At 43.5% G+C, this 16,863-nt stretch overlaps 2 protein-coding genes across 5 annotated transcripts in view; both read right to left on the reverse strand.

Moving 5' to 3' along the window:
• Positions 1–1,888: 1,888 nt before the first annotated feature.
• Positions 1,889–4,790, reverse strand: LOC137472550 (acrosin-like). Of its 2 annotated transcripts, XM_068187785.1 has the most exons (6): positions 4,537–4,790; positions 4,106–4,312; positions 3,503–3,768; positions 3,125–3,270; positions 2,370–2,643; positions 1,889–2,339 (listed from the first exon to the last, which is right to left on the reverse strand). In XM_068187785.1, exons 1-6 carry the CDS (start codon positions 4,773–4,775, stop codon positions 2,083–2,085), a joined length of 1,389 nt encoding a protein of 462 aa, XP_068043886.1. In that variant the 5' UTR covers positions 4,776–4,790; the 3' UTR covers positions 1,889–2,082. The 2 variants fall into 2 exon arrangements, with proteins under 2 accessions (XP_068043886.1, XP_068043885.1); XM_068187784.1 differs by having other exon boundaries at positions 1,889–2,643.
• A 7,868-nt stretch (positions 4,791–12,658) lies between these two features.
• SLC10A7 (solute carrier family 10 member 7) overlaps positions 12,659–16,863 on the reverse strand; it is a 138,353-nt gene continuing 134,148 nt past the window's right edge. For all 3 annotated transcript variants that reach the window (XM_068187789.1, XM_068187787.1, XM_068187788.1), the window contains one exon: positions 12,659–15,436. In XM_068187789.1, the coding sequence (XP_068043890.1) occupies positions 15,392–15,436 (45 nt within the window). In that variant the 3' untranslated portion in view covers positions 12,659–15,391. The remainder of the gene's footprint in view (positions 15,437–16,863) is intronic.

Below are 16,863 nucleotides of genomic sequence, written 5' to 3' on the forward strand. Positions count from 1 at the left end.
GGAGGGTTTGTAATCCTTCCCTGCGCTTATATTTCAACCTGTATGGTTTATACTCTGTCTTAATTATCAAGCCACTACAGAGCATACACCGTTTTCCCCAATGCTATTTTAAATTCCCAATTGCAGTTTGTGGGTTTTTTTTCTTCTAGAAATCCACTACATGAACGCTGCTGGGAAAACAATAAGCAGGGTGTAAGTTGTCTTATGTCCCCTTCTCCTGACAGCTTCCTACTAACGAAGACGTTTATGACAAGAAAAATCAAACCTCTCTCCAGTTCCAGCAGTGCCACGTGGTCTGCCTGGGCCCCATGGTCAGAGCTGAGCCCGGCTGAGCCCAAGTGACTCCAGCAGGTCACAGCCCCGGCCAGAGAAGGCTGAGGCAATGCTGTCCTGGTGGCTGATGCAACCAAAGGCTCTGAGAGGGCAGTATTTCTTACTGGAAACATCTGCCTGTCACTTGGCATTTGAATGAGCAGTTCGAAGCTGCTGGTAGGTGCTTGTGTCAGGGTAATGACTGTGACAGGCTTTTTCCATCTCTGAGGAGGAGATGGTTATGACATTTGCTTTGACTGCAGCTTTGAAGTCACTGAATTCCTCTGGTTGAGAAGAATCTCTTCCTCATATATATTCTAAATTTACCTTCACTTTAAAGCTATTCCTCCTTGTCCTATTACTATTTGCCCTTGTAAAAAAGTCCCTCTCCAGCTTTATTTTAGCCCCTCTGTTTGCAGGGGCTCCAGAAGTTCTTGCAAATAGCTTGCAAGAAAACACCCTGTGTGGCATCATGCTCTCTCTGGGAGGTTCACTGCCACCCCACCCTCTGCAGCTGCTGGCCAGAAGCTCCTTCTCAAGAAACACCCACTAGAGTACATGGCTCCTGCAGACAATATGCACATGTCCAATCTCGTTACAGCTATGGCAGGCGAGCAGTGCAGCACAAGTCAAATATGCCAGAGATACCCACGGAGTGTCATCCTTCCCGTGCAAAGCACGGGAAATGGATGCAGCACAGTCCATGCTGGCCACATCAGCCACAGCAACACCCTCTGGGAGGCTCCCTGTCCTTGATGTCTACAAGGGCTAGTGCTGTTCTGGGCCCACACTGACAAGGGCAGTGGTGGCACCTGGAATGAATGACAAGGATGCCGCTTGTGTCTGTGAGACTGGCTCCTTGATCCTCCCTTCTCCCTATCTGCCATGCTTACAAATCCCCCTCAATCTTCCTTGACTGCTCTCTTTCTCTGCCCTTCTCCCCTCCCTGCTATCTCTTCCCCCTGAATCCAAGGTTTGTCCCACCTGTGAACAGATGGTTTGTCCCATCTCTTGCAGGTGCTGTTAACTAGCTCACCTTGGGCTTCCATGGCATTACAGATGCAGTTTCCTTGGTCCTTCTTCTACCAGGTTTCTCCCCAGAATGACCCCAACTCTTCCTTCAAACATCTCTGAAGTGTGGCCACCTCACACATCAATGTCCCTTTGCTACCTGTGAAATCATGCTCTTCCTTAGGGGCACTGTATCTCATTTCAGCTTCTCCCTGTCTTTGTGACAGTCAGAAATTTTGCTTGTTGTGCTCAGGAGCTTCCCAGGTCTGCTCCATTAGCTAAGGCTTTTGACAGGCCCCAGTCACCAGCTTGTGTGCCTCAGTGTGTCCCTCCCCAAGGTGTCTGCATGTGGCATTGTCTCCTCCTGTCCTCTTCCTAGCCTTGATCCGCCAGTCTTCTCCATCCTGTGGTGGCTCTGAGCACTCTCCTCTCTGATTAGACACAGTTCCAGCCCTTTAGAGTGACTCTCTTTGTGTCCAAGTGGTCTGAGGCAGCCTCATTTTGCAGGTCATGGGCAAGGAAGTCCTTGCCTTGCCCAGGAGACCAAACTGGACTGAAAGCATGGTTAACTGCAAACACAGGCAACTTTATTTCAGCAACTAAGTCAACATTAGCACTTGTATATGTAAAGAAGAGCAATGTGGGCAGGACAGAGCAGGCCTTTGGCACTGAGGTGGCCTTTGGACCAGCAGGCGCTGCCTCAGCAGGAAACGGTCGTGGTCCCATGCAACCTGCACTGGATCCTGTCCATTCTCCTGCTCAAACTGAAATTCCCTGTAGGTTCTTCAGGAGCTCCTGGATCTGAGTGAAGAATTCCATCAGCTTCTTGAGTGGAAATGGGCAGTTCTTAATCTCTTCCACTGGTGTGGGTATCGAACTTGGCTTCTGAGTGGGGATTGGTTTTGGCCATGGCTTCTGAGTGGGGGTTGGTTTTGGCCATGGCCTCGGAGTAGGCAGTGTTGTTGGCCATGGCTTATGAGTGGGAAGTGTTGTTGGCCATGGCTTATGAGTGGGAGGTGGTCTTGGCCATGGCTTATAAGTGGGAGGTGGTCTCGGCCATGGCTTCTGAGTGGGCCATGGGGCGTTTGTATGATGAGTCCAGGGTTGTGAGGCAGTTGTATAATGACTCCATGCCCGAGAAGCTTCTACTTGTGGAAGCAGTTCCATCTGGATGAGAATCCAGTCATAGAAGTGCTGAACAGAAGTGTATATTCCAGGCCGTTTTGCTCTGGCACAGCCTCTCCCCCAGCTGGTCACTCCAACAACCCAGAAGAAGTCAGCGCTGTTGTCTTTGCACATGAGTGGACCCCCGCTGTCACCCTGCAGAAAACCAGAGAAGAGAGAATTAAGGTGGTGTTGGGTGGCCCCTGTCAGCAATGGTGGTGATTCCTTTTCTCTCACAGCTCCTGCCAGAGCTGTATTCCCAGCAAAGCAAGGCTCTGCTCAGGTGCTGGAGCCTCCAGAAGCTTGGCTGGGAGTGGGTTGGGGCCTGTGAAGTCAGGCTCTCTCTCAGCTCTGCAGAGTGATCCTGGATGTGCAGAGGACAGATGTTCCAGTATTGGTATCTGGACCTCTAGACTGCCAAGAGCACTAGCAGGGCTTTCTGAGCAGTGCCGGCCCTCTGAGACAAGGGAGGCCCTGGGCTAGGCCCTGCAGATGGGTAATGGGTGGGAAGCCCCAGCGAAGGTGGGGAGCTGGGGCTGAGAGTGACTGGCCAGGGAAAGCAGGGGCTGGGCTGTGTTGGGGGGTGCTGCCTGCGCTGCTGGGGGCTGAGTGACTTGTCACTGAGTGACACTCCTACCTGGCAGGTGTCGATGCCACCCTCTGGGTAGCCAGCACACAAGTTGTGGGTATGGATGTCCCCCTGGTACCACTCACTGCTGTTGCAGATCTGGACACTGATAAGGTGGACCTTGGCCTCCTGCAGGACATCACTTGATTTTTGAGCTGTGAGCACAGAAAGGAATGAGGACTCAGCAGCTTGCTGCCACTTTCCCCATCTGGGGTGCTCCCCTTCCCTAGGGCTTGGCTTTGTCTCTACAGAGGTGCTGGAGCTCTCTGTCCCTGCTGTCTGCCATTAGGGAGTGGGCAGCCTGATTCTGGCTTTGGCCCCTGCTGTCAGGAAGCCCAACCCATCTTCCCAGTGTATCAAGCTTGCCCTCCATTTTTAGAAACTCACATCTTGCTGTAGTGGCACCCCAGCCAGCGACATAGCAGGTTTCCAGCTGTGCCACGTTCAGCGTGGCATTGGGCACACAGACCAGCTGGATGTAGGAGCTGCACTGGACAGGCTCATTCAGTTCCAGCAGTGCGATGTCGTTGCTCTGGTCGGCAGAACCGTATTCCTTGTGAATCAGCAGCCGCTTAATCAGGCGCACCTCGGCCCCAGGGCCCGGCTCAGTCAGCTGGGTGGCCCCGATCAGCAGGCGCATGGCGCTGATGTTCCTGAAGGCACATGGAGAGAGGGGTGAGAGGGAGCAGAGCCTGGAGCTGTGGCAGCCCAGCAGTGACCAGCCTTCTGCTTCTCAAGGCAGAGAGGAAAGCAGCACTATGGAGGCGGTGACTACTCTACCACGCCTCAGGCTCTGGGAATGTCAGCTGGAAGCTGCTAGGAAGTAGTGGCATGTGCCCAGCCTTCTCCTGAGCAATTTCTCAGCTGGGCTTTCCATTGCCCAGGCACTGGGCACACTGCAAAGAAATGTGATGGGAGAAGTGTATGGCCCTTGCTGACAGGACACCATCTGATCTTGTGGGGATATCCCTGTTTCCTGCTCCTCCTTACCTGGAATTGGCAAAGCAGTGGGCTGCTGTGAGGACCCACTGTGTGCTGATGAGGGACCCTCCACACAGATGCCCTGTGCCTGAAACTGAGGGATCTTGGATGCTGACGAGCCAGGGCCAGGCCCCTGCCTCAGCGCTTTTGCCACCCACGACGCGTGTCATGCCTCGCTCTTCATCAGAAGTCAAGGGCCGGAGCCCACAGCTTCCTCTGCAAGGAGAAAGTCATTTCCATCCTGCTCCATGGCTTGCTGCTGCTCCAGCAGAAGCTCCCCACAGGGTGTGTGGGGACAGCACGCCAGGCCTGTCCACAAGGAACTGAGGCTTCCCCATGGGGCTCGGGAAGCTGTGGCCTGGCCACAGAGGGCAAGCGGACGCTCTCCAGGGAGCCCCCAAAGTGCTCCAATCTCCCTCCCAGAGCCTGGGGCCACTTACTCGCAGGAGTTCCACGTGCCCTGCACAGGCCTGCACGCGGCCAGCAGCACGAGGAGGCAGAGCAGCAGCATCGCTGCCCGTGGCTCGTGCCAGCTGCAGGAGTGAGGCCTCCGTGCGCCAGCACAGCCGCAGTGCTCGCAGCACCTGCGCCACCCTCGGCCCTGGGCTGATGTCACAGAGCAGTCGGTTCCATGGCCTGGGCACTGCAGCCTCTGGCACAGAGGCACAGGGAGCAACATGGAGCCATAGAATGGTTTGGGTTGGAATGGACCTTAATGATCACCCAGTTCCAGCCCCTGCCACGGGCAGGGACACCTCACACCAGATGCTGCTCAAAGCCCCGTCCAACTGGGCCTTGAACATTTCCAGGGATGGGCCAGCCACAGCTTCTCTGGGTAACCTGTGCCCGTGTCTCACCACCCTCGCAGTCAAGAATTTCTTCCTAATATCTATTCTAAACCTGCTCTCTTTCAGTTTGAAACCATTCCCTCTGGTTCTATCACTACTTGTTCTTATGGAAAATCCCTCTCCAGCTTTTCTTGTTGGCACCTCAGCTTGCAGGATGAGGGTGTGCAGGCCCTGGGGCACAGGGAAGCACAGATCCATTTGTCAGCAAGGTGGACAATTTTGCTTTCATTCTTTAAAATATGACAATTTGACTGACTTTTCCTATCATGTAGTACCTAAGTAAAAGTCAGCTTGGTCATGTATGTGTGGTATTTTGGCCTATGTATCTAAAATGGAAAATAGCCGAGTCCCTGCTCTCCAGGACAACTTCTCAGCCAGTCAGCACTCTCTCTGAAGGACTATGAAGCGCTAAGTGCTGCCTACAAAGAACAAGGCATAGAGAAAAAACTGATGAAAGCACTGGTATTAAGAAGCATTGAGATATATCTGATAAAATCCAGCTTTGCTTTCCATGCCAGCCCATATATTCTGAAAAACTCCTGAAGATCCTTAACCAAACAAACAAAAAAGAAAATATGCAATCAAAATGGTATCTAAATATTAACCTGCTGACTGATACAGATGTATACAATTAATATGTGTATATACACATATTATTCTAGTTATATAGTGCTTTCTACCCCTTTTTCTGTTTTCAGACAGAGCAAGGAAAAGACACAAAGAAGAAAAAATGAGAAACTTGAAAAAAGTCATAATCTGTATTTGCAAACCAAATTAAACTTTTGGACACCTCAGTGTTTAAGCACTTTCTTTTCAATCTTATTAAAAGTGCCCAGTTTTCAGAGAGTACCTGTCCTCCCAGAGTGATGGTTACCTGATGTGTCAGTGCCAGTTGAGCATCTGCCATCATTTCTTATTTTGGGAAATGCAGACCCCCATGTGTTTACACTTCTTCAGATTGTCTATCTCTTTCAAGGAGTTAGCAAAAGGTTTACATTTGCATTGGTTTTACTTATCTGAGTTGTTTTCCTATTCTTATGATCACCCTTTTTCTCAGTGAGAGGTTGAATTTCTGGTGCAGTAATATGCATCCACATAATAATGAGGGCTCAATACATTTTAAAAGGGAGAGTCATTTAATCATTGATGAAGGCACAATATCCTGAGTAAGTCTTAAAACCACCAGAGGTCACACATGGGTTTCTTCCTTCCCCTTTTCATCTTCCAGCTTTTTAAAAAAATTTGTTTGTTTGTTTGCCAGTACAGCTGAATTTTTGATACAACAAGGTAGCTAAATTTCATGTATGGAAAATACTGAAAAATAACTGCATTCAATGTTTGAGCAGACCTAGTGATTCTAAACACATATTTTCCTGTGAAAATTAATGGTGTGCCCAGAATAAGAAATTGTGCTGGTTTGCAAGACTTGGCAAATTTATAATGCATCATTTTAGTGACAAACAGGAAAAATTAAAAGGAGGTGGGCGTTTTTTTTGTTGTTGCTGTTGTTTTGTGGGATTTTTTTGTTGGTTGGTTTTGGGTTGTGGGGTTTTTTGGGGGGGTTTGGTGGTGGTTTGGGGTTTTTTGGTTGTTTTTCCCTTTAAGATGGATACAGCAGTCAACACATTTGGCGAAATCTCATACAATGTTAACTGAGTAATATCAGCTAGAACCACAACTTCTGTTGGAATAAGGGCCATCTAGAAAGTTCTCTTTTTGGTGAAGATGCTGAACAGATGAATATTTGAATTTTAATAAAATGAATTTGAATATGTCTCATGCTGATTTGAAATTTATTAGAGAAATACAGACTTTGGATAAACTACATTGTTCCTGTCTTCTAATTTCAGCCTGTAGCAGCATCCTCTGTGTGTGACTACAAACACTGGTATCTACGGCAGATGTTAAGTACATATTAGTATTTGTTAATTCATACAGTTTTGTGGTATTATGTCTTGCAATTAGTTGAGACATGTTTCAACTTGAAATCCATTCCTAAACAACAACAGCAAAAATTATCAAGGGTACTTAAAAACTAGTTGGAAGTGGGTGATCAGACTCTTCCATTAATTAGGAAAAAATCAAAGAGATGGTGGAATGTGTGCTGCAGAAGCACCAGTGACTGCACCAAATAAACTCAAATCAACAAAAAGCTAATTAAGTAAATGTAGTGATTTCCTACAATGTATTCTTGAAAGATAAGAGGGGCACAAAGTACCTACAACTTCCAGAAGAGAGGGAACTGAAACAGTGGAAGATGCTGGTATATTTCAGGACTTGGTCAGGGCCCTGGGCCATGACTGAAACACAACAGATGCACAGACACAAAGGGTGTCCCAAGATGAAGATTATCAACTCCACTGTTAGCTCTAGCTTCTCAGGAGACTTGGGGTGTTCCATAATACTGGGGAGAGATAAATAACTGAGCCACTTATTAACACAAACCAGTTACCTCCAGTCTCCAGGTGTGGTCAAGTTCCCTAGAAACTAAGAATCCACACTTACCAAGAATCCATGCCTGTCAGCCTTCTCATTTGCCAAACGGTAAAAAACCAAACAATAATAAGGCCCAGAACAAGCATCAGTCCAAATTTTTTACTTCAAGTCAAAGGACAGATTTGACTTTTGATTTTTAAAGGACAACTATCATGGCTTTTAAGCAATAAACTGCAGAAGAGATGAACAGCACACTTAGAATCTGCATGATTTATTTGGCAAAGCCTATCAGTTCTTTCTGGAGAAAATCAATAATAATTCTCATCTGTTTGTCAGTGGGAATTTAATGTAGGCTAAAAAGTCACTGAGAGTTTTATTCAGATGGAAGTCTGCTCAAAATAGAACAAAAAAGATGAGTTTGAGAAAAATGCTTAATAAAATGCTTAAATGAAAACTACTCAAGACTTGACTGCTCATCAGAAGAACATTACTTAACTTACTCAGCATCGCTGTACCAGAATCTGGCAGCAAGTTTTAAAAAGGAACCCTTTTCTCTTTCTTTGCAGTCATAATTTAGAACAGCTAAATTACTGGCTATAAATACTCTTTTCTTTCTACTAATGTATTATGCTTCTGGGATTGTTCAGAGCAAATATTTTGTTACTAAGAAAATAAGCTCCTAAACTGAGGCTTCTGGAAAAAAAATTAAAACACATTCAAAGTAGTATCTATTCAAAGATATCACTGTGCCATCTTAACAGACTAAATTTTATTTTCACTAGTAACAAAATATACTGAAATTATTCACTAAATTTATTTTTTAAACATAGGAAGCTGCTGCTTTCCATATACTGGAGCATATTTATGCATATACTAAAATTCAAGGTTCTTATTCAATTGAAATATAAAAATTCAAATAGGATGAGTTAGCGGAAGGAGTTTGCTGGTGAAAGCAGAGAGCTAGATAAGCAAAATACATTCCTAAAAATATGTGACCAAATTATAGAACATAGAGGATAATGATTTAATATACATAATGATACACATGGAGGAGTTTTTCCTCACATACTGTGCACCTTACTTTAAAACAAAACAAAAAAAACCTACCAAAAATCACCTGAAAAACTGATACTAGCAAGATTTGAATTTTGTTGGGTTTTTTGCTATTGCCCTGATAGATAATTAACATGAGATTATTTGGGACATTGATATGTGATTATGAAGCTATATACAGCTCTTTATGCCTTTTATAATCAGAGAGGTTACACGTTTTGTGTCACAAACAGGCATTACCTGATCACAAACACAACACAAGTCGGGCTCCGCTGACTGCGGCGCTTCTGTTCACTCACACAAAATTCCCCTATGTTTTTACACCTGGAGAGGCCAGAGGGAGGAAGTTTGTGAGCACAGGACAGCACAATAGTGTGGGATTTGGCTCTGGCTCTGGGAGAGATCCACGCGTGATGCTCACAGCCAGCCGGGCTGGAAAGATACAGGCTTCTCACATTAACACTCCATGAGCTGCAGCAAACAGAATTACCAGATTAGCTGGCTCAAATTGTGTCATACTCTTATTTTTAGCATGCTATTATGCCTATGGGATATATTTTATTTATTAGAGAATTGGACCAGATAAACAGATGTTGTAGCTCTTTTCTAAAAAAGGGCTTTATGCAACTTGCTGTGAGGTATCTAAAAGACTATGTTTTGGGGAAGGGGCAGAGTGAATGTGTGAGGCAAATATAGTAGTCCTGAGCTACTTCTGGGAAATTATATTTAATTTTTCAGGCAAACAGAGACCTAAAATAGATCAAAAAAGGGATTTTTTTGTAATTTTTAGAAAGAAAAAGAAGAGGTTTTCTCAACATTTTTCTAATTTGAAGCAATACTATGAAACAGAAAAAGCAGTAATTTGCTGGAGAAGTTGGCAAAATATGTAAGCAGCAGTTTGGGATTGCCCAAAGGACTGACAGTGACTCTAATGGATCCAGCAGTGAGCTTCAGGTCTACATCATGTGGGTGTTTTGTTTTGAATGGTAATTTGCATGGGTTAAGTTGTTCAGTGTCAGCACAAAAAGCTGAGTTCTGCTTCCTCGAGCATCATCTTGGAAAGCTGCCCTGGTTTATTGGCTACAGGACAGGGTCTCTAAGAGAGCTTGGAGAACAGATGAGAGCATCATCTTGATGATGACACCAGGTTCAGTTAGGGACAGCTAACTGGGAGAAGCTAAAATTAAAAAAAAAAAAAAAGGAAAAAGACATTTTATCACTTACTTCATCAAGCAGTGTTGACAAGAAGTGGCAAAACTACACAGGGAAGGTACTGGAAAATAAAGCAATTTTGTGACTGTGCAGCAGAGAAAGGATAGAAACAGGAAAGGACTACAGTCACAATGCTAAGGAACAGAGGGAGCACAGAACTGCAAAAAGCTTTTGTCAATAGAATTTCATACCCAATTATTGTCACAGGACTCTCAAATTTTATTTCCTGCATTACTCCTGGCAGAATGCCAGTCCTCACATGACCTCCATAATTTTTTAATCCTATCAATGAAATTGTCTCTCCTTCAATTTCATCCTTTCCTTCAATTGTCTTTCCTTTTCATTTTCTTCCCTTTCCAGACAGCTGATTTCCCTGAGAAGTTGGAATTGTTTCATAAGAAAACTGACCATGAACAGTAAGTTTTCTCTTACAGAGATGAACCAGCACCAGCATGCCAACATCTGCAAGTCTTTGATTTCGTGACTTTTATACTAGATGTAGCCCTCCCACACAGGATGCCACCCAGAGACTTTTTTCCTTTTTCTTACCTGGGTGACAAATGGTTGTGCCAGGTGGTAGCTTTGAACACAGGCAAAGAGCAGATGAGATGTAAGAATGCAGAATCCTTAGGAGATGCACGGCCTCTTCTGTGGGCTGCAGCTGCTGGGTATGGGCTGTCCCTTGGAGCATGGATCACAATCAGTTCCTAATCTCACACCTGCTTCTGGTTGGGGCTAGCAACACAGTCAAAGTTCATCTGAACCTACCAGGCAGCCTAAGAATTCACAGGTTATTTTGTTACTTAACAAATCCAGGTGTTCCTATCAGCTCAGCAGAGCTCTTTTCTACATAATAATTCCAAAAGCCTTTGATTTACCTGCCCTCCCTGCCCCTGACTTTGATCAGAAGGGTAGGTGGCAGGGAGCAAAGCCTGATTCAGCAGCAGCTATTGCTCATTTTCTTGTCACTCTATAGGTCACTGGCTGGCAGAAATCTCTGTGGAAATGCATCTAAAAATATTTTGAAAACTTGGCCTCCATTGATGAGAAAATTAAGTGGTGACTCATGCTCCCATCAGCTCCAGACTCAATTACTGCAATTTGGGGGACTGATGCTCCACTGAGACTGCAATTTGCTTAGGGGAGTAGCAGAGAGGCCTCATTGGCATTCATTGTTTCCAACACATCTCTCTTGTCCTTTTAATCACTAATAAATTTAATTTCACTTCTCACTGAAGATCTCACTCTCCACCTTTCTGGCAAGAGGAACAATCCCAAGGCTGCTTTCTTGACCTCTGCTGCAGCTTTAGATGCTGGCACAAAGCAGACTTGCCTGGAGCAATGCCTCCAACCTGCATTTCCCAGCATTGCTTTCTCTAGTCCTTCACAGCTTGTCCATGAAACTCCAGAAGATCCCTTACCATCCCACAGGGTGCTCTCTGTTCAGTGAGAATTTTATGGGAACAGGACACAACCACTTTAAGGAATTTAAATCAAAATGCCTCCTCATAGAAGCCACAGTCTAATGATCACGATCAATAGTGTGGTTGAAGCAAGAAAATGGCAAAGAGGAGACCACATCCCTCATTCCTCCCCTGACATTGTTCTGACAGGATGCTCTAAGTTTTGGTCTGGGAGACTGGGGCTACACCATGGAAATAGGAAAAAAGATATTTAGTTTGTAAGATGCTGGAAAGGGCAGGCCATCAAATCTAAAGTAAAATACTCTTAATTTAGTCTCATCATGTGCTATATAATCCCTGAGCTTTGTTAGAACGATGGCAGGGCTCTTCAAACAGGTTCCCTGGGGAGACTGCTCTGCAGCTTAACAACCTTGCACTGGAGATGTGCAAGTGTAACCAAGGGCAGAATTTAGTCTCTTGTCTATTTAACGTGTTTGCTAGGGACTGCCTGTGTTCCTGGCACTTTATAATAATAGTAATATAAATGCATTTGGATTATAACCAAATGGAGAAACTATGATTTAGCCCTTTACTGTGTTGTAATTCTCAAATGCATCAACATCTATTTAAGTGCAAAACAGTCTACATTTTACAAATACAAAGCTGCGATTGTCTGCTTTAAGGGTTCTGTATGAGATTATGATTCAATACAAAACACAATTCAGTGTCGGAAATTTCATTTTTAATGGCAGAATAACATCAAAAAAAGTAGCTCTTTCTCCATATGCAGTCTTGCAAAAAAAAATGTATCCCAGGGACTTGGCCCTTTCTAGTCATTTCTACATATATAACTGCTCATCTCTTATGCACGTATGCACTCGCACATAAATCAGTGTGCTTGCAGACAGACCATATTTCATCTTGCCTTCTAACCTCCCACTGTCAAGATATTTTCACAAAAAATGTAACAAATAAAACTAACAGCTCCTTTTTCCTTGACTGCCAGAGTAATGCAGGGGACTACTCTGTACAACCAAGCTCCTTCTGCTCTGTGAACAAGCACAACCGCGCAGCTTCTGCTGAGACTGCCTTTCTACCACATAACCTGCTCACACTAACTAAAGGATCAGTGAGATAAAACACAACCACATCTTTGATTTTAACTAAAGGGAAAGCAAAACAAAAAAGAAAAAAAGGAAAAAAAAGCAAAACAAAAAGGGAAATAAAATGTTTCAGTAATTCAACACAAAGTGCTAACATTGCCCCTGACTTCTGAAGTGCCATTTTATTGTTTGGGAGGGTTTTTTTCCTCTGCTATCACTGGATGGGATTATAGAGATGCAGAAATAGAAAGTGTTGATGATGAAGAAAATCTTTATGTTGTAACATGGCCAGAGTTCTCATTTGCCATCAGTTTTGCCTGATTATGTTTAATATCAGTTATATTTAAAGCCAAGAAGTTGAAAAGATTCAGAGTTGTTCTAATCCTTTACTGAAAAACTATTTAGGTTCAATGAATTAATTTTCAATTGATGACAATTAGCAGCATTCTGAGGACTTTCTTTCCCCAAGTTCATTAAGTATTTCCAGACAGTTAATGGGCTTTAAAAAAAAAAAAAAGCAAAAATTTAAAAGCTCACCCACAAAAGAATAAAACATGTAACAGAGGTAAAAATGTGACCTAAAGGATAAATAATTTTATCTTGTTTTCTTTTTAACAAAATTGAATTCAAAACAATTCTGTTTATTAAAGACATATAACAAGTCATAAAACAAACATCTTAACAGTCTTAACAGAATTGATGTGCACAATTCAGTTTTATTAAGTATGAATTTAAAATATGTATTGCAGTTTAGCTTGATATTCCCTTTAGACCAACACCTCCAACACTCATACACAATATTTAAGCTGCCCAAAAGCAATCAACAAGGACTTTGTAAAGTCTAACAAAACTACATTGTAAAACAGTCTGAAATAGTCTTAAATGTTGAAAAAAAAACCAACAAAAAAACAAAAACCAAAAGATGTGTTCAATGGAATCTAAGCACATTGTTGGAAGTACCGAAAAGCAGAGATCCAGTACACAGAGGTAGCTCAGTAAGGGTACTTGCAGTGTTCTGATTATTTAACGTTGACACAACCGCAGTCAGCTACTGTCTGCTTGAACTCCTGCTATGTATTTTAAAATACAAGGGAACACTGCCTCTGGGCCTGTTGTGTCAACATTCAAAACCAACAGAAAGAGTCATTGATTTCAGAGGGTTGGGATTAAGTCATTATATTCTCTGGAAATTCAGGTTTATGGAAGCAGAACATAACGAAACTGTCCAGAGTCTGGATGCTGTCCCCTGCTACAAGCGGGGTTTTTAAACCCAGAGGAATTTTTTCCCATATGGAACCAGTTACCACTTAAAATGCTTAAGGAAGTGGAACCTTGAATTTGGCCCAGGAACTCTCCAGTTCCTAGCAGGCCTGTTGGTGGATCTGCCTGTGCTATCTAGGGGTGCACTGATCAAACTGTGAGTTCACTGCCCAGTGGGAAGAGAGCAGAGCCCTGGGCACATGGGCAGTGCACAGTGTCCCTCAGCCCTCTTGCCTACTCGGTAGGGAAAGCTTGATCCCCCTTCCAGGGACGGAAAGAATTCATCATGTGCCACCTCCCATAACTTTGTCACATGGTCCTTTTATTGGTGTGCCAGTTGTGAACAGGGTGATGCTGTCAGCTCCCCACAGTTTCTCATACAGATGGCAACAGGGAGTGGCCATCAGATAAAGCACTGAGGATTGGTACCAGATTACTTTTTTCCTGTTGCTCACAGGACTGGAAGTAACAGACTAGGTAAACCAAGCACATTATTTTGTTTTTTAGTAAGGCAAAAGGGTAAAAATTTCACACGCCTGTTGTCACACAGAAGATCTTCAGTTTGTGTAAAGGCGTGCAGCCTTATCAGAGCTCTGATAACCTACGTTTGCTACAGACTTGCTTCGAGGTGTTTGCACTCGGCCACACCTTTAGCTGCAATGTTAACCACTACACACACAGAAGCTCTGCATTTACATCGATCCCACATTGACCTATTCCTTTCCTTACTTAATATTTTAATGCACAATTGCCAGCACAGTTTTTGCAGATGGGCACACCCCCCAGTCTGGACTAGAGCATGTTTCTGAAATCTTTATCTCCCAGACAAGATGTAGTGCTGGCTGTATATTTAAATATATGCCTGCATTCCTTTCTCTTCAATGCCTAGAAACAGTATTTTGTATTCTTTTTTTACCCAAGTTTATTAGAAAGAGTAATATTGTTTTTTTTTAAGTTGGGATTGATTGTCAAATGAGCTAAGATAGAATTTCTATTACTATAAGGATCCTTTTAATTTGCAAAAAAAAAGAAGTCAACTTTCTTGTCCTCATAAGCTACTATTCATTACCAATGCAGCAATAGAGAAAACATAGCTTATCTTACTACAATAAAGGCTCTGTTTCAGCATCCTAAATCTCTGTGCAGGTCTCTGTGCGTTGCACAGGGGGAAGGAAAAGAAAAAAAAAAAAAACAACCAAAAATTCGCGTTCTTCAGGGGTAAATGATAAAAAGATCTCCTAGCTGCAAACACAAATACTTCACTCATAACTCAAGCACCAGACCATTTCTTTTGAAGACGCTTATGAGGCATTTAAGATATACAATGGCACAATATCATACAATGGAATTGAAAGAATTTTTTTGAGATACCATTAACTTTGAAGGAATGTCTAGACAACTGTGTCAACAAATGCAAATAATTCATGCTTTTCAGCTTCTATCCATTGGATGGCCCCATGCTGAGTATACACAAACTCAGAAGAAAAAGGCATGTCACAGTCATATGACTAGGGAGTGTAACAGAGTCACACAGAAATTCAAGTCAATCTCAGAAAAAAGCCTTCAGAAAGCTCTTCCCCAAGAGAAGAGCTGGTAAGCCAGCAGTGGGATAGACTCCTGGTCATTTTGGCTAGTTTAAAACAGAGACTTGCTGCTGGTGCACCCTGGCTTCAAAGGAGGGGCAATGGAAGAACCAGCTGTCAGTCATGACCATTCACGCGATTAGAAAAATAAACTAAAGGACTCCAAAATACTGTACAACCTCTTGCAGCAACCAACAAAGTGGCTCCTGAAAACAATGCTTTTGCCAAAAATGCATCTGTAAGGCACTTAACAGGTATCTTTTAATATATATAGATAGATATATATAAAAATAAAATATACACTAAAGCAACATTCACAAAACCCAGCTGTGTCAATTGTCCATGTGTACAGTATAGTACATATATACATTCACTGTGACACAGGCCATCTCCACAATTATACCTTCACGGGTGCTTTGGGCTGCCTGGTTAATTTCAGTGCCTGTGAACAGGAAACAAAACAGTCACTTTTTTATGCCCTTAAAAGACAAGCAACAGCACAAGGTAAGAGTCTTATTTATAAAGGGCAACAAAACACTGCGTGTACATCTGAGCAGCTGAGAGCGGAGTCAGCATGCAGCTGACAGGCTGGTGGGTTCTGAGATGATCTTTGTGTCTTATAGCCCATCACAACCTCCACTTACACAGAGAGCCTTAACAGAGGAACCACAAGGACTATGGCTACAGTACCAGTGAAGGAAGCAGAGATGGGTCTCAGATGCCTTTTACAAAGTGACCATTTGGACCCCACTCAAACCACTCGTGGCACAGATAGAAGAGCTTCAGATGCACTTAAGGAGACAGTGAAGAAAATTTGTGCCAGCATCTTTGTGTCCCTGGCTTCCTTCCACATGGCTCAAAGCCAGCTCAGAGGATAATCACTGCTGCAGTGGTGGATGTCATGCACCTTTGATGTTTATAACTTCCTTTCTGAGAAAAGGTATGAAATACCATAAGTCCATCAGTCCAGAGGTGATCTTATGGCGGGGGACATCTGATATCTTTGTAGCTCCATTGTTGCTGAGGAAGAAAGAAACCCCTTTCTTTTTTGATGGCAGGGTCCAGCTCTGTGCTCCTCACAGGGCTGGCCAATTATGGTAGCTGAGCTATTTATTTAGTGTGTGACAGAAGTTCAGCTCAGTGCTCATGCTTCCAGTTTGGCAGGAAGCAGCCTCACTAGGTAAGGAGAGAAATATGATAGGCTCAGAAGGCGTTAGGTTTTCAGCTGCTCCTGTACAGCAGTGTGGGCACTGGGAAGGATGCTGGCTCTTGGTATGCTCTGCAGCAAAAAAAGCTCCATGCCTTCTTAAGTGGGACAAATTGGCCCAGGTGAGAGGAATTTAGACAAATTAGCAAATTCCTGAAATTTGGAACCGCCATTTTTCTGAAGGAAGTCTTTTGGGTGAAGAGCCCTGACAGACTGGAATTTGTCTGAATTCTTGTTTCCAGCAGGTTGGCTAAACAAGCAGTTTTCAGTCTGAGAGATGCCTGATGGGGCTTCTTATCGTAGATATTAACCTTTAATATTGCTTAAAGCTTGTAAGCACTGCTTGAAAATCACTCCAGCACAAATGTAAACCCTTAAAAAAACCCCAAACCTTTAAAAATAAATGGGATATATTCTGCTCAGGAACACCAGCATTTAACTATTGTTAAACCCAATCCTTTGAGATTAGTCTTTTGGATATTATTCAGCAAGAGACTTTGGAGAGAGAGACATCATTCCACACTTTGTTTGGGGAAACAATTTTTTAACTTTGTAGTTTGGCAGATTCTGCTGCCATATTTACAAAGTAGAAATACCTTAGTGTAGATGAACCTCTAAATATTTAAATTCAATTTCATACAACCCGATCACATGTACTATCA

The sequence above is a fragment of the Anomalospiza imberbis genome, chromosome 4, assembly GCF_031753505.1.
Source record: "Anomalospiza imberbis isolate Cuckoo-Finch-1a 21T00152 chromosome 4, ASM3175350v1, whole genome shotgun sequence".
NCBI lineage: Eukaryota > Metazoa > Chordata > Aves > Passeriformes > Viduidae > Anomalospiza > Anomalospiza imberbis.